The 24,012-nt window shown below is 49.6% G+C and overlaps 2 protein-coding genes across 11 annotated transcripts; one reads left to right on the top strand and one right to left on the bottom strand.

The window, feature by feature from the left end:
• Positions 1 to 3,058: 3,058 nt before the first annotated feature.
• Positions 3,059 to 16,382, bottom strand: SUGP2 (SURP and G-patch domain containing 2). 6 transcript variants are annotated; one of them, XR_002048316.3, is made up of 10 exons: positions 16,079 to 16,382; positions 13,404 to 15,023; positions 11,937 to 12,054; positions 10,852 to 11,330; positions 10,540 to 10,651; positions 9,537 to 10,039; positions 9,034 to 9,098; positions 8,173 to 8,309; positions 6,060 to 7,260; positions 3,059 to 4,676 (listed from the first exon to the last, which is right to left on the bottom strand). XR_002048316.3 is itself a non-coding variant. In XM_010412239.3 (10 exons), the coding sequence occupies exons 1-9, from the start codon at positions 16,191 to 16,193 to the stop codon at positions 7,140 to 7,142; spliced, it is 3,270 nt and encodes a 1,089-aa protein (XP_010410541.2). In that variant the 5' UTR covers positions 16,194 to 16,382; the 3' UTR covers positions 3,059 to 6,974. The 6 variants fall into 6 exon arrangements, 5 of the variants coding, with proteins under 5 accessions (XP_010410541.2, XP_019149059.2, XP_010410540.2 ...); XM_010412239.3 differs by having other exon boundaries at positions 3,059 to 6,974; positions 7,140 to 7,260; XM_019293514.3 differs by having other exon boundaries at positions 3,059 to 6,236; positions 7,140 to 7,260.
• A 341-nt stretch (positions 16,383 to 16,723) lies between these two features.
• Positions 16,724 to 23,500, top strand: ARMC6 (armadillo repeat containing 6). Of its 5 annotated transcripts, none has more exons than XM_039566359.1 (8): positions 16,724 to 16,836; positions 17,612 to 17,765; positions 18,211 to 18,293; positions 19,011 to 19,581; positions 20,038 to 20,183; positions 20,722 to 20,853; positions 21,304 to 21,441; positions 22,226 to 23,500. In XM_039566359.1, exons 2-8 carry the CDS (start codon positions 17,645 to 17,647, stop codon positions 22,436 to 22,438), a joined length of 1,404 nt encoding a protein of 467 aa, XP_039422293.1. In that variant the 5' UTR covers positions 16,724 to 16,836; positions 17,612 to 17,644; the 3' UTR covers positions 22,439 to 23,500. The 5 variants fall into 5 exon arrangements, with proteins under 5 accessions (XP_039422293.1, XP_039422292.1, XP_039422291.1 ...); XM_039566358.1 differs by having other exon boundaries at positions 17,609 to 17,765; XM_039566357.1 differs by lacking the exons at positions 16,724 to 16,836; positions 22,226 to 23,500 and adding exons at positions 17,035 to 17,138; positions 22,071 to 22,219 and having other exon boundaries at positions 17,609 to 17,765.
• Positions 23,501 to 24,012: the final 512 nt, after the last annotated feature.

Genomic DNA, 24,012 nt, shown 5'->3' with positions numbered 1-24,012 from the left:
ATTTATTAGGTCACATTTATCCACCCCTTGGGAGTGAGAGTTTCATTTTCAGAGTTTTTACTCAGATTTGGATTGAGAGGGTTAAAAGCATGAAGCAGTAACAGAGAAACCCCTGTTTTTCCACAATAAAACGATGGGAGTTTCTCCCTTAATTTTTAATGAACATAAAAAGGTTTTTCAGGTACATTTTGACACACATTTAAAAAAGAGGTTCTGTGCTTCTGTTCTAAACAAATACATGGTGGAAGGAGAATTATGAGGCGTTTCCAGGCGATTTAAAAACCAAAAAGAAGAACCTCAAACAATCCCTGAATTTGCAAATATTCTTATATCAACTCTCCTTTGATATGGGAAGTTTCTAAAGGGAGTCTTTTAATGTCCAACAAGCCAAACACTCTTAATCTACCTCAGCTGGAAACATTAATAGTTGTGAATGCAAAAACTTCAAACAAAGCTGAAGAATCCTTTTACTTTTTTTTTTGTTTTGGAAGTCTCAGGGAAAAAAACCCCAACCAAACCTGTGGAACAAAACACATAAAAATGTGCAGTAGTTTCTCCTAAAATAAAAGCATTACCTGGCCCTAGAAGCAGGGCATGGTAGGTTTGTTTATTTAATGACTCTGATTGCTGCAATCCTGGTTTTTAAGCCTCTCTCCAATCTGCTCCCAACTGGATTTACAGAATTATCCATTAGAGGGGGATCTCTGACAAACTGCAAAACTCCAGGCAAGGCAGAAGAAGTTTGGTATCCAATCCTGCAGGCAAAGAAATCAGTGCTTTAGAAATGAAACATAACAAATATAGGTTAGAATTGCTTTTATGTTTCATCAAGGGATAAAAAAAAGGTGCCTTTCCTGATAAATATTCCCTTATTTCCTCTTATCCACAGGTATCTCTTTGTTGATTATAACACAAATTATTTAATATAAATATTATAATACAAATTATTTACCAATATAAGTTTGATATTGGTAAAACATGAGCAAATTATTTGCTACCAAACAAACAAACAAAAGGATAATCCAGAGGCTGGGTTTAATTAGAACAATTAAATTCATATTTACAGCACCAAGATACCTCACACTAAAAATACTCCTCTGTTGCTATGAAGAAAATAAAGCAGAGACATTCCTAAGAGGCTATTAAATATGATTTTGCTGAAAATGAAGAAACCATCTCTGGAAGTGTCCAAGGCCAGGGTGGAGCAACCTGGGATGGTGGAAGGTGTCAGCGATTTCCCGTAGAGCTACAAAACCCACAGGAATCCAGGCCCTTGTGTATGTAATTATGACTAAACTGAACCCTTAGAAGTTGCATTTGGAGGAGGGGAGGTTTTGGTTGGTCCTTAACTGAAGACTTTGGCCCAGGAGCCAAAACCACTTTGTTTCAGATGATGTTTGCTCACGAATATATTTTGATATTTACCATTTTTATACGGCAGCTGTAAGAAAAACAAACGTGCATTAAAACACGCAGAGGAAGAGGCTGAAAGCCTTTTTAAAGCCCCTTAGCGTGCTCATACCCATGCAAAAAGCCTTTCCGCGCTCATTAACGAGGTTTATGAACGTGTGTAATCCCGAATGTCGGAATTTCGGAAACTTTGGGAAACAATTCCCAAGCCGCCCCTCAGGGCACTCCCCCCCCCAACATGGCGGCGCCGCCTGAGGGGAGGCGGGGGGGGCGCGGCCGCGGGCCCGCCACAGATGTGCACGTGGTGTGGGCACGTGACAGAGGAGCACGTGGTACAAGGCACGTGGTGTCGGGGCACGTGGCGCCGCCCGACGGGGCACGTGGGGAGGGCACCGAGAGCGGGGCATGGGCCAGGGACTCCAGAGGAGGACACGGAGCCCAGAGGACAAACGGGGACCCTGGGGCAGGGACACAGACCCCAAACGGGGCAGGAATCCCGGGGCACGGACACAGACCCCAAACGGGTTAGGAGCCCCGGGGCACAGAGGGAAAGGGACGATTTCCGAGGGCCTGGGGCATGGGGAGGGCACCGGGAGTGGGACACGGGGCCAGGGACTCCAGAGGAGGGCACGGAGCCCAGAGGACAAACGGGGACCCTGGGGCAGGGACACAGACCCCAAACGGGGCCAGGGACTCCAGAGGAGGGCACGGAGCCCAGAGGACAAACGGGGACCCTGGGGCAGGGACACAGACCCCAAACGGGGCCAGGGACTCCAGAGGAGGGCACGGAGCCCGGAGGACAAACGGGGACCCTGGGGCAGGGACTCCGGAGGAGGGCACGGAGCCCGGAGGACAAACGGGGACCCTGGGGCAGGGACACAGACGCCAAACAGGGCCAGGGACCCCGGGGCACAGGGGAAAAGGGACGATTTCTGAGGGCCTGGAGCACGGGGAGGGCACCGGGAGTGGGGCTCAGGCCAGGGACTCCAGAGGAGGGCACGGAGCCCAGAGGACAAACAGGGACCCCCGGGGCAGGGACACAGACCCCAAACGGGTTAGGAGCCCCGGGGCACAGAGGGAAAGGGACGATTTCCGAGGGCCTGGGGCATGGGGAGGGCACCGGGAGTGGGACACGGGATATGGGAATCCAGAGGAGGGCACGGAGCCCAGAGGACAAACAGGGACCCCCGGGGCAGGGACACAGACCCCAAACGGGGCCAGGGACTCCGGGGCACGGACACAGACCCCAAACGGGGCCAGGGACCCCGGGGCACAGGGGAAAAGGGATGATTTCTGAGGGCCTGGAGCACAGGGAGGGCACCAGGAGCGGGACACAGACCCCAAATGGGGCCAGGAACCCCGGGACACAGAGGGAAAGGAACGATTTCCGAGGGCCTGGAGTGACAGGACACAGGGAATGGGTTTAATGGGATTTAGGAAGGAATTTCTCCCTGTGAGGGCGGTGAGGGGCTGGGCTGGATTTCGCAGGGAAGCTGTGGCTGCCCCTGGATCCCTGGAAGTGTCCCAGGCCAGGCTGGAGTCACCTGGGATGGTGGAAAGCGTCCCCGGATGGGTTTTAAGGTCCCCGGATGGGTTTTAAGGTCCCACCCCATTCCCTGACTCCACGAAGCCGAAGAAAACACCAACATTTCTTAAACAGCAGTAACTTTATTGCCCACAGAGAATGCAAACAGTTTCCAGCCTTGCTGCAATCCAGCAAGTCTCCTACTTAACAAGGTTCACAAAAGAAAAAGAAACCCAAACTTATTTATTTCAGAAGGACCCTATTGTTCCTTTGAGCACATTCTCATTTTCAGGTGTTTTATTATTGCTCAAATCTACAGTCTGGTTGTGATTGGCCACTCAGATATGAGATATGCAGGATTAAAAAGGGGATACAGGACTTTTAGGCAGTAATTTTTTTAGTTAGAAAATGTACCTGCTGTAGGGCAGAAAACAATCCCAAAGGAGAAATGTTTGAATTTCTGAGTGCAGACTTTCTTTGGGCACCATTGAACTTGAAAGCAGAGTGGGATATCAGCAGACAAAAAATCCTGTACACTGATTTTGAGAAATAACATAGCACTGACTAAATCTTCACACTAAGGATGCTGTAGTGTCTTCTAACAAAAAAATTTAAACAACCAAAAAACCCCAAAATAAATAGGAAAAATTTATTTCACACCAAAGAAAAGCTTTGAAGGCTAAAAAAAAAAAAAAAAAAAAAAAAAGAGAACATCTCCATGAGTCCAACACAATTACTGCAAATACTGAATTACTGACTGTAGTTTTTAGGGCACCTCCCCCAAAATGGGGATCTCCTCATTTCTCTCCAACAATGAGAGAGAGAGCAAATGTCCCTTTCTTCTAGGGCCTTCCATAGCATCAATTTTTTCAAGGAAAAGGAGGAGAAAAGTGTGGCCAGGGCTCTGTGAAGCTTTTCCTGGCTGGCAGTGCCAAAGCAAAGCCAGGGATTGTCCCTTTATCCCTGGATTGGGAGGGCAAAGGTTGAACAAGGGTTAAATTTCAGCTCCCTAAAACTTCCACCCCTCTTCACCTCCTGCCTTAGGGAAAAAAAAAAAAAAATTGGATTTAAAGGCAACAGGAAACCACCCAGGGATGGAAAAGAAAAAAGTTCTGCTGTTTTAAGCAAGGAAATCCGAGACAAAGCTCGTTCCTGGGACAGGGGGATAAAGGGGGACCTCTGGGGCACAGTGACGCTGTGGGGCGGATTGAATGCACCAAAAAACACGTGGGAAAGGACAAATCAGCAGTGGTTCCGTGGGCTCTCCACAGAGACATTCAGCAGCACGGAACAGAGGGAGCTCCCTTCCCTCAGACACCCCAAAATCCTGCTCCACTCCCACAGGACGCTGCAGGATCCCGACTCCACCGCTTCGTGCCAAGGCAAAATAAAAACGGGATGCATATCTCTTACAAATGGCCAAACTCACAAGCAAAAAAACATCACTGAAACCAGGAATCGTCCAGCTCTACATTTATTGCAGCTATCCAGAGATTTAACAACGCTACCAAAGGTTTACTTACACTAAAAGGGGTGTGGGGAGGGGGGGGAAATGTTCGGTTTTTCTCGGAACATAAAGCCATTGCCACTAGCTCAGCACTGCTGCATCTGCACGGGACAGAAAGGAGCAAATTCTCTACGGGATTAATGGCAAAACCCAACCAAAAGACAGCAGACACACCACTGGAGTGAGTTAAAATGGTCACTGAAGCTTGCAGTCTTCATGGAAGAGAGCCTGGAACTAAAATAACAGAAAAAAGAAAAAAAAAAAAAAAAAAGAAGAAGAAGCTTTTAAACCTCCAGCAGGGCAAAGTGGCCAACAAATGTTTCATATTTACAAATATTGGCAAATTTGGCAGAGCTGCCTGCAAAAGGCAGGTCCAAAATCCCATTTGGGGGAAGGAATTTCAGCACCAGCACTGCTGCGAGTGAGGTTTGGCACAAGGGAAGGCAGGCCAGGCTCCGGCCAGCCAGGACACGGTGTGCCCAGTGGTCACTTCTGACTCTCAAGGCAGCATTAAAACTCAAAATGAAACTAAAACTCTGAATGGAACCATTTTCCTGGATCAGCAGCGCTTTCCTCCGAGCCTGGGGAGCAGCAAATGCACCCCAAAAGGTGCCTGGTGAAGTCAGGGTTAAACCAGAGCTGGTCTGGCCTGAGAGGGGATTTAAATCCAGCCTGAAATTCCACTTTTGTCACACAGAATCCTTCCAAAATTTGAGGGGAAAGAAGAAGGGGGAATTGTGCAAGGAAATAAAAATTGTGAACAGCAACACTGGGAAGGTTCAAAGAAAAGCCAAACCCAGCTGGGGGATAAATCAGAGACCAGCACTGGCTCCAGTTATCCCAGTCCAGGCTGGGACTGGGAGATCTCATGGAAAGGCTCAGGTTTTCCTGATTAAACCCAGGAAAGAAAGGGGGGCAGTGAAAAACACCCCAAAAATGGACTTAAACAGCTCAGCACCCCTGCCAAGCACTGGGATTGATGCTCTTCCTGTGGCCCAAAACCTTTAAGGATTGCAACACTTCCAAGAAATTTGAGGAATGTCTCAAATGTCCTTAATCTGCCACCGAAATTTGTATTTATGGCCTTGGTGCTTCAGCTCCTTGCACTGTGAAGGTGAAGACACATCTGATATCCATGGAAAACCAGAATATTTTCCTGGACTTGTCATTTTTGGGGTTTCTGAGTGATTTTTGTGCCTCAAGGCAGCTCAGACTGAGTGAGGAGGAAATTACCCAATGCCACAATTTTGTTCTCAAAGACAGCAAAGGAAAAAAAAAAAACCACCAAACTTTGCATTCATGAACTAAAAGTGGCTGCTACAAGCAAGGAGAATTTGTTGCTATGGATTGAAAACAGTTTTTAATGGAGAGAAGAGTTTAATTTTGCTCTTCGAGCAGCAGGCAGGGGCAAGTTGGTAACTCAAGAACAATTTTCATGCAGATTTTTGGCTGCTGGTCAGCAAAAACTTTAAAAAGATCTCCAGTGAAGCAGGTTTGGAACATCCAAGTGAAGACCTGGGGCTGGGTTTGGACTGGAAATGGTGGAGGAGGCACTAAAAGGTGCAGTATTTAAATTCTGTCCCCCTCAGCAAGTCAGGAAAAGATGAATGATCAGACCTTGGGTGTTAATTTTGGTACCACTTTGAAATCTTCCACGTCTTCAGAGCTGCTTCCCCAAGCAGGAAACGCTTTTTGTTTGTGAATCCAGGCTTCTCTTCCAGGAAATTCTGCCATATTCCCTTAAAAGCACAAGTTTTTTGTCTTATGCCTTGGGGTTGTTCACTCAGAGAACTTCTGCAAAGCAAATATTTAATAGGAATTATTCTCTGAACTGGTGATCCACTTCCAGCGGAATTCCGAGCGTTCTCTTCATCTGCAGGAACAGGAATTGCATCTGCCCAGGGGGAAGGAAAGGAATCCCTCAAGAATTTCTTGGAGAAGAGCAAGAAACAAAACAAAAAGCACCCTTGAAAATGAATTATTTGTCCTTTGCAACCAAAAACCTTCGGAGCTGAGGTTGTCAGGGAAGAGTTTGGTGTTGCCAGCCTGGGATGAGCTCAGCTGTTCATCCTACAAGACTCCAAAATAAACACAGTGGTGGAGGCTGAGAATTGGTGGATGGAAGAAAGGAAAAATGCAGGAGGAGCTTGGAAGATTTACCCCAACAACAAAATGGATCTTAAAATCTGAACTGCCTTGCAAAAGATGGGAATTGGAGAAGACTCTTGGTTGGAGAAAGGACCACAACCAGGCTAAGCGCGGCTTCCAGGTCACTCATTCCATTTTTTGGTGAGCAATCCCATCCCAAGAGAGATTTGGCCAAAGAGACAGAGGGGAACAGGCACTTCTGACACCAAAAGCAGCTGTTTCTTCCTCAGAAGATGAGACCCTGCACCACCCAGGGCCAGCAGGAAGCTTGGCAAACAAACAAAACTCAAAACTGGAGTCCTCTACAAGAGAGCCGAGCGCTCTTCCCGCTGCTGCAGCTTCCCCCACAGCAGCTCTGCATGTCCCAGCCTCTGTTTGTCAAACCTAGAAAGAAGATTCGGGGTCACTCAGCACCTCCAGGCACTTCAGGGCACCTCTGGATTCTCAGAAACCAGAAAAAACTTGGTGGCAACAGCAAATAAATTGCTTGGAGAAGGAAGATTTTAAACGTGGGCTTTAATTGGAGACCCTAAAGGCTGTGGCACCTACCTATTTACTTGCTCTTTTCTGCCTGTACATTTGTATCATTCTCTGACGGAAAACATCAAATGCATCTTCTTTATTCTCTTCCCCTGCAACACCCAAGCCCTCCCCTGCAGAGGTTGCACCCCTAGGGAGCAAAATTTGAGAGTTAGAACACCCCGAGATGCCAAAAAACCCAGCTTTTCCAACACAGGCACAGCTCAGGTGGCACCAATTCTGCACAAATTTGGTGCCTGGCACAGCGAATTATTTAAAATAATCCCCCACCTCCCGTTCCAAGTGCAAATTCCCAGCAGGAAAAAGGGATTTTGTGGATAAAATCAGGTGGCAGAGCAAATTCTGGTATCAGTTTTAACTTAAGGCTTGGTCCTCTGCTGAAAAGATACCCCAAAAAACCCTTGATTTTGTTACTTCAGAAATTAAGAGGCTTTGAGGAGTGAGCAGGAAACACCAAAGAGCTCTGGATAAAAGGGAATTTTACGGAGTGAAGAGAAGAACCAATTACTAAATTCAATCATTTAATAAACCAATTAAAATGAGCAGGAACTGCCCCGAGGGCGTGAAGAGAGCACAGAAATCCCTGGAGAAGGAAAATTTCTAGGAGTGCGGACTGGAAAAGTTGTGTGGGCTCAGGGGGAAATTATGAAATAAATAAGATTTCTGCTCCTTTTTCAGGCAGAGGGATGAAGGAATCCATAGGGAAGTATTATCCATGAGGAATTATTATCCATTCTCCATGCTGGACTCTGGATACAGCAGCTTTAAATGACAAAATCAACCTTCTTTTCTTTAAAAAAGTGCATTTTAAAGACAAAACTTACCTCGTGGCAGCAGCACTCACCTCTTCCCATGTGCAATAAACCACAAAATTAGAGAAAAAAATCAAATTACTGCCTAAACTTGCAACATTGCTGAATTTTCCTTGTAATTGATGTGTTTGATGGAGCAACAGGGAGATCCTGGGGATAATCCTGTGGGATAAAAACCCTGCCAGGGTGGAATTGGAGCATCCCAAATTTTTCCAGCTGCCCTTACATACACTTGGACAGGTTCTCTGATGCCTCTGCCCCGTGTGCCCAGGCCGTGGCCCTCCTGCCAGCCCATCTTCTGCAGCATCTGGAACCCCACGTTCCTGGGGGTCAGTCTCTTGTGGGAAAATTCCAAATCTTTTGGTTTCTATGGAAAAAAAGGGGGAGAAAGCAGGAGAAAAACAAAGGAGGGTTGTTAGGCAGGGAGGTGATTTATTAAAAATGGCTCAAATCCACCCCCAGCCAGCCTTAAATTGAGTTTTGTTTGGATTTCTGGATCTAGAGGATTATTTTCATGTTCAGAAAAAAGTCACTCAGAGGGTAATTCCCTTAAAAACTTTTCTTGACAAAAATATTCCTTTTAAAAAAATCCTTAAAAAAAAGTTCCTTCAAAGAAATTCCTTTAACAAAATATTCCTTTAAAAATAATTCCTTTTAAAAAATCCTGAAAAAAAATGACTTTAAAAAAAGGAAATTCCTTTAAAAAAAAGATCAATTTCAGCTCCTCGAACTGTTTAATTACATTGTTAAAATGGCAAATAACAACCCTTTGTACTTTATATAGCTGGGTTTTTTTAAATAATAAATATTGAGTGATTTGCTGACTCAATCTCTGTTACAAATACAGCACCAGTCAAATAAAACCTCACCAATTTTGGAAAATCACAATATTGTTTTCTGAGCAGCAAAGCACCCAAATCTTTATTTTTTAAATAGAAAATTAACACCCAGCTTTGCAATAATCAAAAAAAAAGGTGGTTAAAATCTAAAATATTAAAGTTTAGAGGAGCCACAGCTTTAGTCCAGATTTTTTCCAGGACAAAGTTTCTCATTTTTAGTTTGATTCTGTGGCAGGAACACAAATTTTTTACCTTTTTTTTCTTTGTGACAGGGCAGCCCCGGGGTCTGTCATAAGCAATCCTGACAGGTTCATGCACTGCAAGGCAAATCAAAGACAAAATTCAGCTGGAAAGCAAAATTATTTTAGTAAAGAACTCCAAAACACAGCCAAAAAAACCTCCAAAAAGTGCATTTCAAGCCTAACTCAATGCCTGGACGTAAAACAGAATCAATAAGAAAAATCAGAGCAATAAGAAAGATCAGAACTCAGAAATATCAAAAATATACTCAGAGAATATTGGAAGATGTTTGATACAAACTTTGCTGTTGGCCCATAACACAAATTATTTATTCAGCTTCTCCTTTGCCCCTTGAAAAACGTGAAGTGAATTTTGTGTTCAATTTTGCATGAAATGCAATTTTTTAAATCAACAACCAGCAACAAAGCACCTAAACAAAAAAAAACCAAGCAGGATTTTTGTCCAAATTCTCTTTTGTTTCGATAGAAAACTGAAACATTTCCATGCCCACTGACCTTTGGGTTCTTCTATGAGGCAGATCCTTTTGGAAGCAGGGATCATCCCAACTTTCAGGGACTTGCTGCTGATTCGTTTGCGGGGGAATCGGGCGCCGGGGGCCGGGGGCGGTGCCTGTGTCGACAGATTTGGTACAGCACCATCAGAGGGGCTGGAAAGCTGCATTTCACCTCCTGCAATTTCCTCTCCTGCTCTGGAAACCAGCTCTTCCTCTAGGTTTGCCACACTTCTACCTGCTGGCACGTCCTCCTCTTCCCCCTCCGTTTCTTCCAGAGGTTGGGAGGTTTCCTCCTCAAACTCAGCTTCCTCCTCGTTGTCTTCTTCCTCTTCTTCTTCTTCTTCCTCCTCCTCTTCCTCTTCTGACATCTCCAGGGTTCTCTCTGCAGCTTTAGCACTTTCTCCAGCCTCAGCTGCCTCAGCACTGAAGTTGATGGAGGGGCACAACTCATAAACTTTCATTCTGTAGAACTTGAAAGCGGAGCTGTTTTGATCCTGGAGAAACCTGAGCCAATGAAAAACCAAAAATCCAGGGAAAATAAGGTCAGGAAGAGATTTTCTTCAGCTGGAACGATGCAAGATAATAGAAATAAATCTCTGGTTGATTTTTGAGTGGTCACTCCAGGTGTGTTTGGGGAGAACTGGAGGATTCCCTTCCTACAAACAGCAATTTTCCCCCTAAGCTGATGTTCAGCAGCACTTCCCAAACCCTGCTGGGAAGAATTAATTCAGCGGAATCATCTTGAAAATTCACTTTTGTTTCAGGATTCAGGTTGATTATTAGGATCAAAAAGAAATAAATCTATGCATTTGGGAGAAGTGGGGTTTTTTCTGAGATATTTCAGATATTCACCATTAATGGAAGTGCTGAAGACACCAGGGAGAATTGCCCCAAATCCTCTGTTCTTGAACACACTAAAAACAGAGATCTCAGCAAAAAATGAAAGGAAAAGGAAGCATTTTGGTGGTTGTGATGGGTTTCCAGAGGCAGGTGCAGGTACTCACCAGAGGTCGGGGTTATCTGCACTGTTGTCTATGCTGAACTGCTCGATTTCTGGTCCTACCTGAGCCACAAACTTGGCGAGTTTCTCTGCAGTTTCCATGGTTTTGGCATCCACTGCAAGGGACAAAATGTTCTGTTAGCATCACCCAGAGCCTGGAAAGGTCAGTGCAAGCTGAGAACTAGCCACTTCACAAATAAATAATAAAAGAAATGATGGTTAGGATTTCCAGCAGAAATTATTTTCATGGATAACTGGTTTGCAGGAGAAATTGTTTTCTATAAAATTCCACATCTAACCCCGAATCCTCACTCACCATCAGGAAACTGAGAGGCCAACGGTGGGAAAAGCTCTGGTGATGGTGATAAATCCTCAGGATCTGCTTTTCCCTCTGCTGGCACAGAAACCTCGGAGCTGATGGCACCTTGGGAGGCTGAGGTGGCGTCGAGGGCAGGGCTCTGCTGGGACAGGCTGGAATCTGGCACGGAAATCTTTGCCTGGATTGAACCTGGAAGATGTTTGTCTTGGTGCTTCAGCACTGTCCCAGCTGACAGCACAGTCTGGGTGCCTGTTGTTGCTCTCCTCACCTTCCTTGCCCTGGTGCCACGGGGTGGGAGAATTCCAAGTTTTTTCCTCTTGAAAAGCCTCCTTTTAATGCTGGCGACTTTCCTGGCGTAGAGCATGGCCCGGAGGGACTCCGGAGCAGCTCCCTCCCCACCCACGGTCCTTCTCTGCACCTCTGACAGCCTCAGCCTGTAATATTTGTACTCCAGACTGTCCTCGTCAGACAGGAACCTGAGGAACACAGAAATGAAAGGAGAACTCAGCTGAAAATTCTTAATTTTTCAAGCCAGGAAATCTCAGCGATCCAGCTTTTTCTTTTTTTTTTTTCCAGGTGTTTAGCGTGAGGCTGAGCAGGTTTCTCTGGGAATAACAAGTCTAGAGCAGCAAAGAAAGTGTGCCAAGCAAATAAATAATGGAGGGGTTTGACATAAATCGTTTGGGTAATTAATCAGCTCACACATGGAGAGGTGCTGTCATACACTGGAGATGTCTCAGCTTCCCTTTTCCAACTCGTGGAACTCTAAATCCTGTTACCTTGCTGGATGTCTCCATCACCTGCATTTGCTCCTAAATGCAAATTGCTTTTAACACCTCGGATTTGGATCGACAAAGAGCCATTATTGGCACATCAAAAGGAACGGGATCTCCTCCCCACAACACAAACACCAGGATCATTTCCAGGGACAGCAGGATAATTAGCTCCAGGAAAACATTCTCCAAAAAAAAAAAAAAAAGCTGATTAAATATACAATAGGCTTTGATCTTTTCCATTGAGTGAAAGGCTGAACTTAATTACATCTACTCCAAATACCCCAGCCCCAGTTCCCACACACCCACCAATATTCGGGACAGTTCTTCTGAGCATTCCTGTCTTTGGCAGACAAAGTTCCTGACACGATGCTGGTCACCAGCTGCTCGATTGTGTCCACAACTTTCCTGTCAGCTCGTTGTGGGGCTGCGGGGAGAAATAAAAACCAGTCAAACCCACTCGTTGTTTTATTCTCATCAGCAGAGTGACAAGATACAAGATGCTGTAATTTTTATTTTTTCACAGGTTGATATTTGCAATTTTTCAAGGTATTAAGAGGCAACAGAATCCCAGGAGGGCTGGGGTGGGAAGGGGCATCTGGAGATCCCAAATCCAACCCCTGCCCAGGAGCGGGTGACACAGCAATGTCTGGTGGGGTTGGGATGTCCCCAAAGGAGGCTCCAGGTTCCCTCCCTGGGCAGCTGCTCCAGAGCTCTGCCACTTCCATGGAAAGAAATTCTTCCTCATGGGGAGGTGGAACTCGTTGTGCTTTAGTTTGTGGCCATTACCCCTTGTCCTGTCACTGGGAAGAGCCTGGCACCATCCTCTGGACACTCTTTGGGGATATTTGTATGGATTTTGGGATCCCCTCTCAGCCTACCCTTCTCCAGGCCCAGCCCCACAGTCTCTCCTCAAGCTCCAGACCCCAAATAATTTCTGGAGCCTCTCCTGGTCTTCCTGGAACAGTGGAGCCCAGAACTGGGCACTCCAGAGGGAGCAGAGGGGCAGGATCCCCTCCCTGACCTGCTGGAAATGCTCTTCCCAAGGCACCCACACTTTTCCAGTGCATCCTTCCCAAACTAAAATAAATTAAGGAAAACTCTAAACTTTAACTGAGATTCTGCACCTGTTCATTATTATTAAAAACACCACGGTTTAAAAAAATCATTTTTGGCTCTCCTAGGTAAGTGAAATCATCCTTAAAAAGGCAATTTCTTCATGGAGCAAAAGGATTTTGTGGAAAATCCGTTTATTTGAACGTTGCTCCAAAGGGCTGAGTGACAAATTTTCAACCATTCGGTGTCAGCACTGCAAGGCCTCCCTGAGAGAGGATCTGAAGCTCAGGAAAAACCAGGATGAGCAGGAATGTTTTAGGCAGGAAGAATCACTGGCATAACCCAGGGATGGGGTATGAACATCTCCAGAGGAATGCACCTGGATCTGATTAAAGTGGTGATGGTGACATCTCCAGATTTGCATATATGCAAATATTCACTCTGTAGTAAAGGCAGTTCCAGGTTGGTCCTGGCCTCCCTACCTTGAGGTGGTGAAACCGGGATGAAAATCCTGGATTTAAGGTCTAAACAGGTGCCAGAAAGGGGAGGAAGGACATGATTTCACCACAAAAATGCCAACAGAGAGCATTCACTCCCTGCCCCAGCCCTGATTTGGGATTTACCTGGAATTCCCAGAGTCAGGAATTCCTGATCTGATGAAACCATAAAAATCAAACACATCCTGCAAAGCATCTCCCAGCAGTGCCCTCCCTTTTTTACCTTTGGTGTCAGGGGAGGGTGCTTTGAGCTGCTCTGTGGATTCTGGCTCTGGTTTTTTCATCTGGATCGGGTATCCGCTCTTCTCCAACCAAGCCTTCAAGTTCTCAATGTACTCCCTCCCAAACAGCGTCGAATCATCAAAATTTGGGAATAATGTCGGTGCTGGAGCCATCTCCTGGAGCCCCACAGCCTCCAGGATTTTCTCCTGCCTGAAAACAGAGGCCAGAGCAAAGGTCTGCCCCAGCAGGGCCAGGGATTTACGACAGAGGGACACAGTGGTCTCGAAAGCATTGGCCATTTCTCTGGGATTGCCAAACCCATTGGTTTTAATGCTCAGCTCATAGGCATTGCAGGCCATCAGCAGCGGGGTGACCCCCTTGAGGAGGCGGTCCTGGAGCCTCATGATGTATTTATCAAAAGGTTTGATGATCTCAAAGAAACAATTCTTGGTTTTCACCGCCCCCTTGTCCAGCAGCATGTTCAAGAACTCGTTGTCCACCTTGGGGGTTTTCAGGGCGGCGTGCTGTAAACTCTTGATGGTGAAGAAACAATAATCTCTGTGCTCTGGCCTCAGGGAGCACTTGAAGGAGGCCAACATTTTGGCACAGGTCTCAGTCTCCAGCTCGAAGAGGGCCCCGAAGAGCCGCGAGAACTCGGCGTCGTTTTTGATGGCGTGGAACCCGGCCCACTTGATGATTTCGATGCCGAAGGTGGAAAAAATGTCAGATTTATCCACCAGGTCAAAATTGAGGTTCCTGAACACGTGGGCAGGCTTCGGCAGCCTCAGGATGGGTCTCTGGGCTGCCAGAGGGCGTGGGGGCAGCTTGGGGTTGGGGCGCTGCTGGAGGGGCACCGGCCTCTGGCTGGGGTGTTCAGCAGCTTCCAGAGGCTGATCCAGCGGTTTGGGATCGAGGCCTGGCTGTGGCTTTTTCATGTTCCACTTCTTGAGGGGAGCTTTGATGTCTCCTTTGAACACTTTTGCCTTCACCACCCCCCTGGTGAGGCGCTTGCCCCTCAGGATCCTCCCCCTGCCCACGCCTCCCCTCCGCAGCGGGGGCCGGAATTCGCTGTCCGGCGCCCCGAACTCCACCTCGTATTCCTGGTTCTCCACGCTGCCATATTCCTCTTCCATGAGCCCTGGCGACCTGAAATCCCCTAAAATATCCGAGGAGCTAAAATCAGGTTCGTGTGGCCCGCTGGCTTCCCAGGAATCCGAGGGGCCGTAGTCCTGCTCGTGAGGTGCCAGGCCCCCATAGTCCCTCTCCCGCCCATATTCCCGGTTTTGGTGTCCATACTCCCGGTTGTGGGGAGCAGGGTGCCCATATTCCCTGGTTTGGGCAGCTGCACGCCCGTATTCCCGGTTTTGGGAAGTGGGACGCCCATAATCCCGGCCGAATTCCCGCTCCCGGGGCGTGGGGCGGCCGAATTGTTCGTGGAAATAATTTTCCTTGCGGAGCAGAGGGCTGGCGGGTCTGTAGGAAGGGCCAGGATAGTCTTCCCTGGGATAATCTTCCCTGGGATCCTCGCTCCAGTCCTCGTGCTGGGAGTTGTCGTGAGGGAACCTCCCGTCGTCGTGGAAGCTCTGGTTGTAGCGGGGCCGGGGCAGCGGCCTGGAGTGAGCTGGGGAAAATAAAACCAGGAAGAATTTAGGGGTTGAAAAGAGTCAAAATACCGAAATTTCTGAAGGAAATCCACATATCTGACTTCAGGATATTCCCATATTCCAATCCCTACAGAGACTGAGGAGAGCAAGTTCTCCTCTAAACCCCAGTTAGTCTTTGCTCATCACTTTCTCAGATTTTCATCTTCTACTGGGGTTCCTGAGACATAAAACCCATCAAAACCCTGAACTTTCAGTTTCCCAGAATTAAAACTGTCAAAGACCTCCAAGATCATCAACTCCAAGCTTTGACCAATCCCCACCTTGTCACCCAAACCAGATTTCCCAGGAGGAATCTCACAGTTGGACAGAAGCTCCTATCTCCTGCAAACTCAACCACAATTATTTAATTATTGCAGGAAATTCTAGGATTTCTCATTATCCAAGATCCCCGTTCCTCAATCCCAGAAGTTCGATTCCGAAAGTAAAGAATACTTGAAAAAAAATTGAAGTATTTAATATAAATTATTTCTCCAGGGCTCATACAAGTCTAAAAATAACAAATTTCATTTTAAAGCTCTCCTATGAATGCCCATCCCTGTGAATGTGATCCAAGTGTTTTGCTGGACATTTTATATCTCAAATTTAGGAGGTAAAATAAATTTGGGGATCACGTTTTGTGTTATGTTCATGAGGTCAATGTCCTGCTTTGAGCTATTTCTCCTAAAATAACACCAAACACAAAGAGCCAAAGGCTTCCAGTGCACTCCTACGTTTATTTAACTTATCAGCCATCAACAGAATTCCATCCTGCAGCAACGTCCCTGGAGACCTCGCTGAAATTGGACCCACTCTCTGATGCTGCCTGAACAGAATTCCTTTGTCTGAATTTCCATTTTTTTCCCCCCCGCCTTAGAATTTGCACGGTGTCAGTCCTGCCCAGCTGTTCGCCTCTTCCATAAAAATGGATGTGGAAAAACACCAGCACAAGGCAAATAAATGGCAGGCGATGGAAGGCTGCTCCTGGAACAGCCGGCACATCCCCCGGCGCGTCCGTCATCCCGCTCTTCCCTACCTTTGAAATGATGGATGGTGTCCCCCGCGGCATCGCTCCGCTCCATGCGGTACCGTTTAACTTTGTCCTGCACCACGGCCTCGAACGTCTCCCGGGTGATCCTCCGAGAGGCCATTTTCCCCCTGGAGCCGCCCCGCACAACGCGGCCGCCGCCCGGGGCACGGCCTGGCGCGGGCCCGGGGTCCCGCGGGGCGCCGAGCTCCCGCCGCGGCCTGAGGGGAGGCGCAGCCTGAGGGGAGCCTCACGGTTCCCCGCCGCCCCCCGCGCAGCGCCGGGAGGAGGAGCGGAGGAGGAGCGGAGCCGGAGCCGGAGCCGGAGCCGGAGCGGAGCCCGAGCCCGCCCCGCCCTCACCGAGGCGGCCCCGCCCGCCCCGGCCCCGCCGCCGCCGCCGCCGCCGCCTCCCGCCACACCGGGACCTCCCAGCGGCCCGCGCGGGGTGCCGCCGGCCCCGCCCCTCCGCCGGTAGCCACGCCCCTCCCGCCGGCCCCGGGACTCCCGGAGACCGCTGCTGGTCACGCCCCCTTCTAGGCCGCGCCCCCGAGCCGGTCTAACCGCGCCCCCGCCCTCACACCGGCCGCGCCCCCCATGGCCATTCCACCCCGCCCTCAAACCGCGGTTGGCCGCGCCCCCGGACAGGCGGATCCCGCCCCCTCCCGCCGCGCCTGCGCCGCGCGGAGCCGCCTCATCCGCTGCAGGCGGGCGGTGGTGGCGCGGCGCTGCGGGCTCGGGGCAGTGCTAACGGTGCGGGCGCGCTGCCGGTAAGCGGAACGGGAGCGAGGGGAGCGGCCCGCGGCCTCCCGCTCCAGGGGCGGGGCGCTGGGGCAGCGCGGGCGCGCCTCGACGCGCTCCGCACACTGCGCGTGCGTGGGGGCGGCCGGGCGTGGGGTGCTGCGCATGCGCGCTGCGCCGCCCCGCGCTCTTTTTCGCTCGCCGTGAGGGCGAACGGCGTGAGATTAGGCAGCGGCGCATGCGCGGAGCGGGCGGGGCCTGCGTACGGCGGCCGAGTGGGGCCGTCCCGCCCTCGCCTTTTGTCCGGCGGGGGCGGCCGGCGGGAGCCCAGGTGGGTTGTGAGGGGAAGCGCGGCTGCGGGTGCGCCCCGGAGCTGCCTCAGCACTGCCGCCTTCCTTCAGGGTCTTCTCCGCGTCGCTGGGAGCAGCGGGGTGGGATCCCGTAGGCTTGCGGGGCCTGCTGAGGGGGTGTGGGATGCGCCGGGGCCCGGGAGGAACGGGGTAGGGGCGGGCTGAAGGGCCGGAACCGTGACCGGGCACGGTGCCCTCTGTGCCGCAGCGAGAGCCGTGTCACGGTAACAAATCCCGAAACCCCATCAAAATCCTGGAATGCTGCTGAAATATGTCCTTATGTCTCTTAATTGCCATATTTTTCCCTTTAAATAAAAATCCGGCCATGCGTCTGTATATTTTTCGCTTAGAGTTCTGAGCTTTTGTTTTGAGGAAGAAGAACCCTCTTGCTTTGTTTCTGGTTGGCATTAGAAGGTTTTGCAGTAAAATTAGCTGTGGCCTCTCTCGACAGCAGGACACGGAGGTGCTTTCATCCCTTCCCAGGAAAATGGGGTCCAAACAGATCGCCCAAGAAACGTTTGATGATGCAGTGCAGGAGAACATCACCGAGTTTGAGATGGATCCAGAGGAGGCTGTGAGAGAAGCTGTGCAGCAGTTTGAGTCCCAAGGTATTGTACATGCAGCTGCTTTTGCAGCTCGGGTTGTTACAGGCTGAGGTTCTACAAATCCGAAGGTTTAAGAGAAAGCTGTAGGCAAAGATGGATCATCCAGCATTGGAAAGGAGCCTTTGTGAAGTGGAACAGAGACACCATTAATGCTGACCTGGTTTTGTGGATTAATTATGACTGGAAAACTGCTTAGAGGGAAACCGGAGGGTGAAATTTGGTCAGTGAAATGAAATTCTTTCTTTTTTCCCCTCAACTGACACCTAGCTTTGTTCCAGGATGAATTTGACCTTACAGTCAGAATTTAACATCTCAGCATCTTTACAACAAGTTCATCTTTGTTCTCCGTGAACTTGGCAGATTTTCCCTAGAGCTGGAACTAATACTGTTTATTTGACTCTAGTTATCTTGGAACCAATATTAATCTTTGTTTTATTTCCCATTTTAGGTGTGGACCTGAGCAATATTGTGAAAGCTGTGCGACCTCCTGCCTCTGAGAACGGGCAGAGGCAAAAGCATCAAATCCTGCTGGTAGGAGCACAAATTGATGATGTCTCCTAAGGATCAGGGTTATATAATAATATAAGTACTAGGCCAACTTCTGCCTCTGCCCCATTTCTCCGGGAGCTCTTCAGGCAGTTAATCCCATCTATTCTTCAAACTGGGAACGAGATAAAAATTCCAAGAGCTTCTTGCACTTTTCAGGGGAGGATCTGTGTAAGTGAGGTGGGGGTCAGGCTCTGCTCCAGGGACAGGACAACAGGGAACGGCCTCAAGCTGTGCCAGGGGAGGCTCAGGTGGGACATCAGGAGGAATTTCCTCATGGAAAGAGTGGTCAGGCATTGGAAGGGGCTGCCTGGGGAGGTTTGGAGGTGTGCACGGAATAATGACAGGATGTGGCTCTGGGCTGGTGACAAAGTGGGCAATCAGTTCCCCTATCCCACATTGCTCCAAGCCCCATCCAACCTGGCCTTGGACACTTCTGGGGCTGGAATGTGCTGGTGGGACCCAATTCACCTGCTGCTGGTCAGACTGGTGGTGCCCAGTGGAGGTGTGACAGTGGTGGCAGAGGGAAGTCCCTGTCCTTCCAAGGGTTCTGTGCACAAAGCCCAAATGCTGCTCTTTAAGACAACCATTGCTCCCATAACATCAAACTGATTTAAACTTAAAACTATCACTAAAAATAAACAAGTTGCTCTTCTTCCTGCACAGTTCAGGTGCAGAACTAACCTTTGGTGTCTCCCTCAGACCCTGGATGCCCTGGGGAGCACCGTGGCCGAGTCAGACGTGGCGGAGCTGCCCGAGCAGCTCTCGGCCTTCGCGGCGCAGTGCAAGGAGCAGCTGGCGTTCCGCTACCTGGCCGGCCAGAACGGGGCCTACCCCGTGGTGTTCTCTGCCTGCCAGCTGGCTTCAGGAGACAGGGATTTACTGCTCCAAGCCTTCTCCACCCTGTCTGCCTTGCTGGATGGGCAGCCAGACCTGCTGGACGCCGCCGGGCAGGAGCTGCTGCTGCAGACCCTGCGGGAGCAGCGGGAGGACGCGGAGATGACGCTGGCGGGGATCCGCTGTGTCCGGCACGCCTGCCTCAAACACGAGCAGAACAGGCAGGACTTTGTCAAGGGTGGGATCCTCCCTCTCCTCACTGGAGCCATTATCCAGCACGGGAACAGCGCTGACGTGGTCAGGACGGCGGCCTCAGCCCTCAGGATCATGACCTTTGACGATGACATCCGTGTGCCCTTTGGTCACGCCCATGACCATGCCAAGATGATTGTTTTGGAAAACGATGGGTTGAGAGTCCTCATTGAAGCTGCAAAAGGTAAAATTAGCCCCGGGGCTGTTGATCCTAATCGGGAATCACCCAGGATTTCCTCCTTTACTGTCTTGGGAATCAGCTGTGATTTCTTCTTTCACTGTCTAACCTGAAGCTCCTCAGAGGTGATTCAGGAATTTGTCACTGAAACGGGGTTTAATTCTGTTGATGAAATGTGCCCTGAGAGAGCCAAAAAGTGCCACTGGTGCTGCTGATAACCTCTGGAGCAGTCAAATGTCAGAGCTGTTTGTTGCTGTATTTAGCAAGTATTTTACAGGTTTAGGGGCAGTTACCTCTGCTGAGGTGCTTCTTGCCAAGAAAACACGTTCTGGCTCTGCCTAGAAACAGGTGTCATCTCTTGTTTTAATGTAAAATGTTAAATATATTGTTTAAATTAAACAAATTAATTCTGCAGGACCCTCCCTGCCTGTAGTTACTCCATCCCTCCTCTCTCCTCTGCAGCGTTCATGGATAACTCTGGGGTTCTCAGTGAGCTCTGTGCCACCCTCTCTCGCCTCTCAGTCAGGAATGAATTCTGCCAAGAAATTGTGGACCTTGGGGGCTTAAATTTTATGGTGACTCTCCTGGCTGACTGTATGGATCACCCGGTGAGCAATGGGAAGTGCTTTGGGAATGGGTTGGAGGGAACATCTCATTCTAAGGAATGAGGTTCATTTTAGTGAGTGAGCCGTAGCCTGTGCAATATTTTAGGTGCAATTAGGGTTGGAACCCCTCTGATACCCATTTACAGCCATATATATGGAATTAACTGCTCTGCAGGTAAGATCTGTGAGCTCATAGTTAAGTTACTCCTGTGTCTTCCACCCTCCAAGAGCAGAACTCTGCCTGCTCCCAGAAAAGCTGAATGCTTGGTTTTCCACCATTCCAACTAGAAGAGATCCAGGAGGATTTAGATGCTCGAGTCCCAGAGGTTGATGTTTGATTCTTTGATCTTCACTGATGGCTTGGCAAGAAATTTTCAAGGTCCCTTATGTGGCAAGAAAGTGACTGAGGGTAGAGTTACTCCTTGTAACTGATAATTACCACAACCATTGGCATGGAGTTGCTGGGGGATGTTCTGGTTGGCTTTCCAAAGTCTCAAACTCTCTCTGCTGTTTTTTGCCCTGTTTTTTCTCCATGGAGCAGGACGTGGTGAAGCAGGTGCTCAGTGCCATCCGTGCCGTGGCCGGGAACGACGACGTCAAAGACGCCATCGTGGATGCCGGGGGCACCGACCTCATCGTGCTGGCCATCAGCCACCACCTGGGCAACCCTCAGGTACCACCCTCCAGGGGCTTGGGAATTCCCTCTGGGATGGGGATGGAGCTCAGCTTGAGCTGCAGGGTGTGTGTTTGCAGCTGAGCAACGTATAAACCTTGAATACTCAGTTGTAGAGAGCATGCCTGGCAAATACTTGTGTGAATTTAAAGGTTTTTACACTGTATATTGTTTTATTTTTTCTCATTCCTGAATCACACAGCTAGTGGAGACGGTGTTCTACACCTCTGGCATGCAAAACACAGAATCATGAAGGTTGGAAATACCTCTAAGATCATTATTCCAACCCTCCCTTTGGTTTACTTGCCAGAGCAGCAGGATGCCGCAGTGGGAGAAACTTCAAAACAATAAAAATAAATCAAAAACTCCCAGAAAAGGAAACAAACCTCAGTTCTAGTTTCCTTCAAGCCACGTTTCCAGGCAGTGAGCGTGCTCCCCTCTGTGTTGCAGATCTGTGAGCAGGGCTGTGCAGCCCTGTGCATGTTGGCCCTGCGCAAGCCCGAGAACTGCAGCGTCATCATGGAGGGCGGTGGGGCCTTGGCAGCCCTGCAGGCCATGAAGGCTCACCCACAAGAGGTGGCTGTCCAGGTACGTCCCTCACAGCACTTGGTGAGTCAGTCAGGACTGCTCTTGGCTCTCTTACCTGTTTCTGTGGGATTTTTCCCTTTACTCATCAAATTCCAACAGGTTTTGAGGGTGTTGGGAAGGCAGTGACTCAATGCAGCCCCCCTGCATTTGTCACCCTGATCTGCTCAGAGCAAAACTTAATTTAGGTTTCACATCCATCTGGCTGCGGGTTCCTAAAGCTGTGGAATGCCACACTCCTCTTCCAGGCATTCCTTTTCCTCCTGGGAAGAGCAGAATGGGGATGGGCTCCTTCCAACCCAGCCTGTGCCATCTTTCTCCAGGATCAAATAAACCACCTGCATGGCAAGAAGTTTGCCCCTGGTTTCTCCTGCAGGTTTCAGCAGGTTCTGTGTTCGCTTTTCTGCTTTCCAGAGTACTAAAATACCATAGAAAATATTTTCTGAAGGAGTAGTTTTGAGTTAAGTGCCTGGAACAGCATAGGAGGGGTGGGAAGGTGGGGCTGCTGCACTGGAGAATTCTCTCTTAGCGTTACTTAAAAATTAATTGATATTGGCTGATGTTGGATATTTGTACAGAGATTCAACACAAACTTCAACAAGGAATAACATCCATGGATTTTATTCTTCCAGGGAACAGTTTGTTGCTCTCTGCAGCATCTCACATTTGCGTTTCTCAAGAAATACTCTTTAGCTGGAGTCAGATCTGCTTTGTGCGTGCCACAATCTCCCATGGCTGTGTTTCCCTGTGGACCCCACTGACCCCTGTGCTTGCCCTGTGTCCCCAGAAACAGGCCTGCATGCTGATCCGCAACCTGGTGTCCCGGAGCCGGGACTTTTCCCAGCCCATCCTGGAGATGGGAGCCGAGAACCTGATCACGGAGGCTCGCGCGGCACACAGGGACTGCGACGACGTGGCCAGGGCTGCCCTCAGGGACCTGGGCTGCAAAGTGGAGCTGCGGGAGCTGTGGACGGGCCAGAAGGGGAGCCTGGCTCAGTGAATCCTCATTCCACCGAGCAGGGAAGCTCCAAGGCGTCTCTGTCCCTGAAGTCTTGTGGGAAAAGCGACGGGCATGGATCGTTCGGCGCCGATGCCCAGCTGGAGTATCCAAAGCAAATGCCTGGCTTGGGAGGCTGCAGGGAACTTTTTTCTTGGGAGCTACGGCTGAAATGGCTTTCTGCATTCACAGGCTGCAAAATCAACTCTGTGTAGTGATCATTCCCTGGATCATCTAATGCCTGAAGATGATCTGCTCCCCGCTGTCACCCCTCGTGTGCAGGACGGGGCTGTTCCCGCTGCTCTGATCCCCGCGGTGACAGCAGGAGTGGCTCTTTCCTGCCCAGAGTTTGGCACCGTGGCTGCTGGTTTCCATTTGTCCCTCTGCCCATGGAGCTGGTCACGGGCTGGATGAGGAGGAATCCCAGCATTTGTGAATGTGCTCTGTTCTGTTCCCTTGTTCTTTTACTGCTGACCCTACTCTGTGTTGCTGCTTTGTTTGGGATTTTTTCCGCCAGCGTAACGTTTTAAACAAAAAAATGCAAAGTAAGGATTTGGGATAATACGGCCCAAAGGAACCATTGGCATCCAGGAGGAAAGTTCATGTTCTCCCTCAGTGAGAGGAGCAGGGCAGGGACTGGGAGTGGGGGTGGGAATTCTAAAGTGGCGCCAAGCTGGCAGTGGTTCCATGCAGCGGAAAGCACTGGGAAGCCCAGGCTTTGTCACCTCTTAGCACTTCCCTGGATCCAGGAATGCTTTATTTGTAGTGAAGAGGCCAAGAACCTCATGGACTGAGGCAAAACTGTGGACTTGTGGGCAAAGCAGGCCCCGGAAGGGCTCTGAAGTCTCAGCTGAAGGTTTTTGCTGGGCTGTGTTACCAGCCCTGCTCTGGTGCTGAGCCTTCCTCCTGCGCTGCTGCCGCCGCTGTTTTTTGTGAGTGGATGTTTTTAATGTGATATTCTCTGTAGAAATGGTGACCTTATAAAACATACAAACGTTCCAGGGGTGCTCGGCTCTTTGTGGAGCCTTTCCGTGGCAGGAAAAGCAAGATGCTGGAAATGCCTCAGTGCTGAGTTTGTGAGTAAAAACCTCCTGCAGCCCTGCTGCTGTGTGCCAGCAGATTGCAAAGGTCAGTGTGTTCTTCAAAGCTTCCTACCCCCGTGGGGGAGGAGAGGCTGCCTGGCTCCTCTCTACCTGCAGGGGGGGAAGAGCTGGAGGGGTTTGTGCACTGCTCTGACCCCTGGCTGGGTGAAAGGGCCTCGTTCCTTCACGGCAAAGTGGACGAGAGCTGATGAAGAGATGCAGAGCTCCTACATTTTGGGGAGAACCTGATTGCTGGGGGGGCAGCGTGTTTGGTGCAGCCTGTGGCTCCCAGGCTTGGCCTTTCTGGGGAGTTTGGGATGGGGGAAAAGCAGCCCCAATGCTGGGGGAGAATCAAACAGAGGGCTCCCCGCGGGATTTAATTTCCTTCCCTTTTTACCAAGAGTTGCTGGAGCTGAGCTCCCGCCTCCAGCCCTGAGGGGCCGCGGGGACCGGGCAGAGCCGCAGCCTGGAGGACACCGGGGGCGTGCTGGACAG

Source organism: Corvus cornix, chromosome 28, assembly GCF_000738735.6.
Source record: "Corvus cornix cornix isolate S_Up_H32 chromosome 28, ASM73873v5, whole genome shotgun sequence".
In the NCBI taxonomy this organism is placed as follows: domain Eukaryota; kingdom Metazoa; phylum Chordata; class Aves; order Passeriformes; family Corvidae; genus Corvus; species Corvus cornix.
This window is presented reverse-complemented; position numbering and strand designations above follow the sequence as displayed.

Coding starts and splice junctions, on each gene's coding strand:
- ARMC6 (XM_039566355.1), top strand. CDS start 17,046: ATGCGCGGAGCGGGCGGGGCCTGCGTACGGCGGCCGAGTGGGGCCGTC. Junction 20,184..20,721: donor CTGACTGTATGGATCACCCG/GTGAGCAATGGG, acceptor TCCATGGAGCAG/GACGTGGTGAAGCAGGTGCT. Junction 21,442..22,225: donor CACAAGAGGTGGCTGTCCAG/GTACGTCCCTCA, acceptor CTGTGTCCCCAG/AAACAGGCCTGCATGCTGAT.
- SUGP2 (XM_010412237.4), bottom strand. CDS start 16,193: ATGGCCTCTCGGAGGATCACCCGGGAGACGTTCGAGGCCGTGGTGCAG. Junction 10,040..10,539: donor GCAGATAACCCCGACCTCTG/GTGAGTACCTGC, acceptor TCATTGGCTCAG/GTTTCTCCAGGATCAAAACA. Junction 8,310..9,033: donor CTGTCACAAAGAAAAAAAAG/GTAAAAAATTTG, acceptor TTTTTTCCATAG/AAACCAAAAGATTTGGAATT.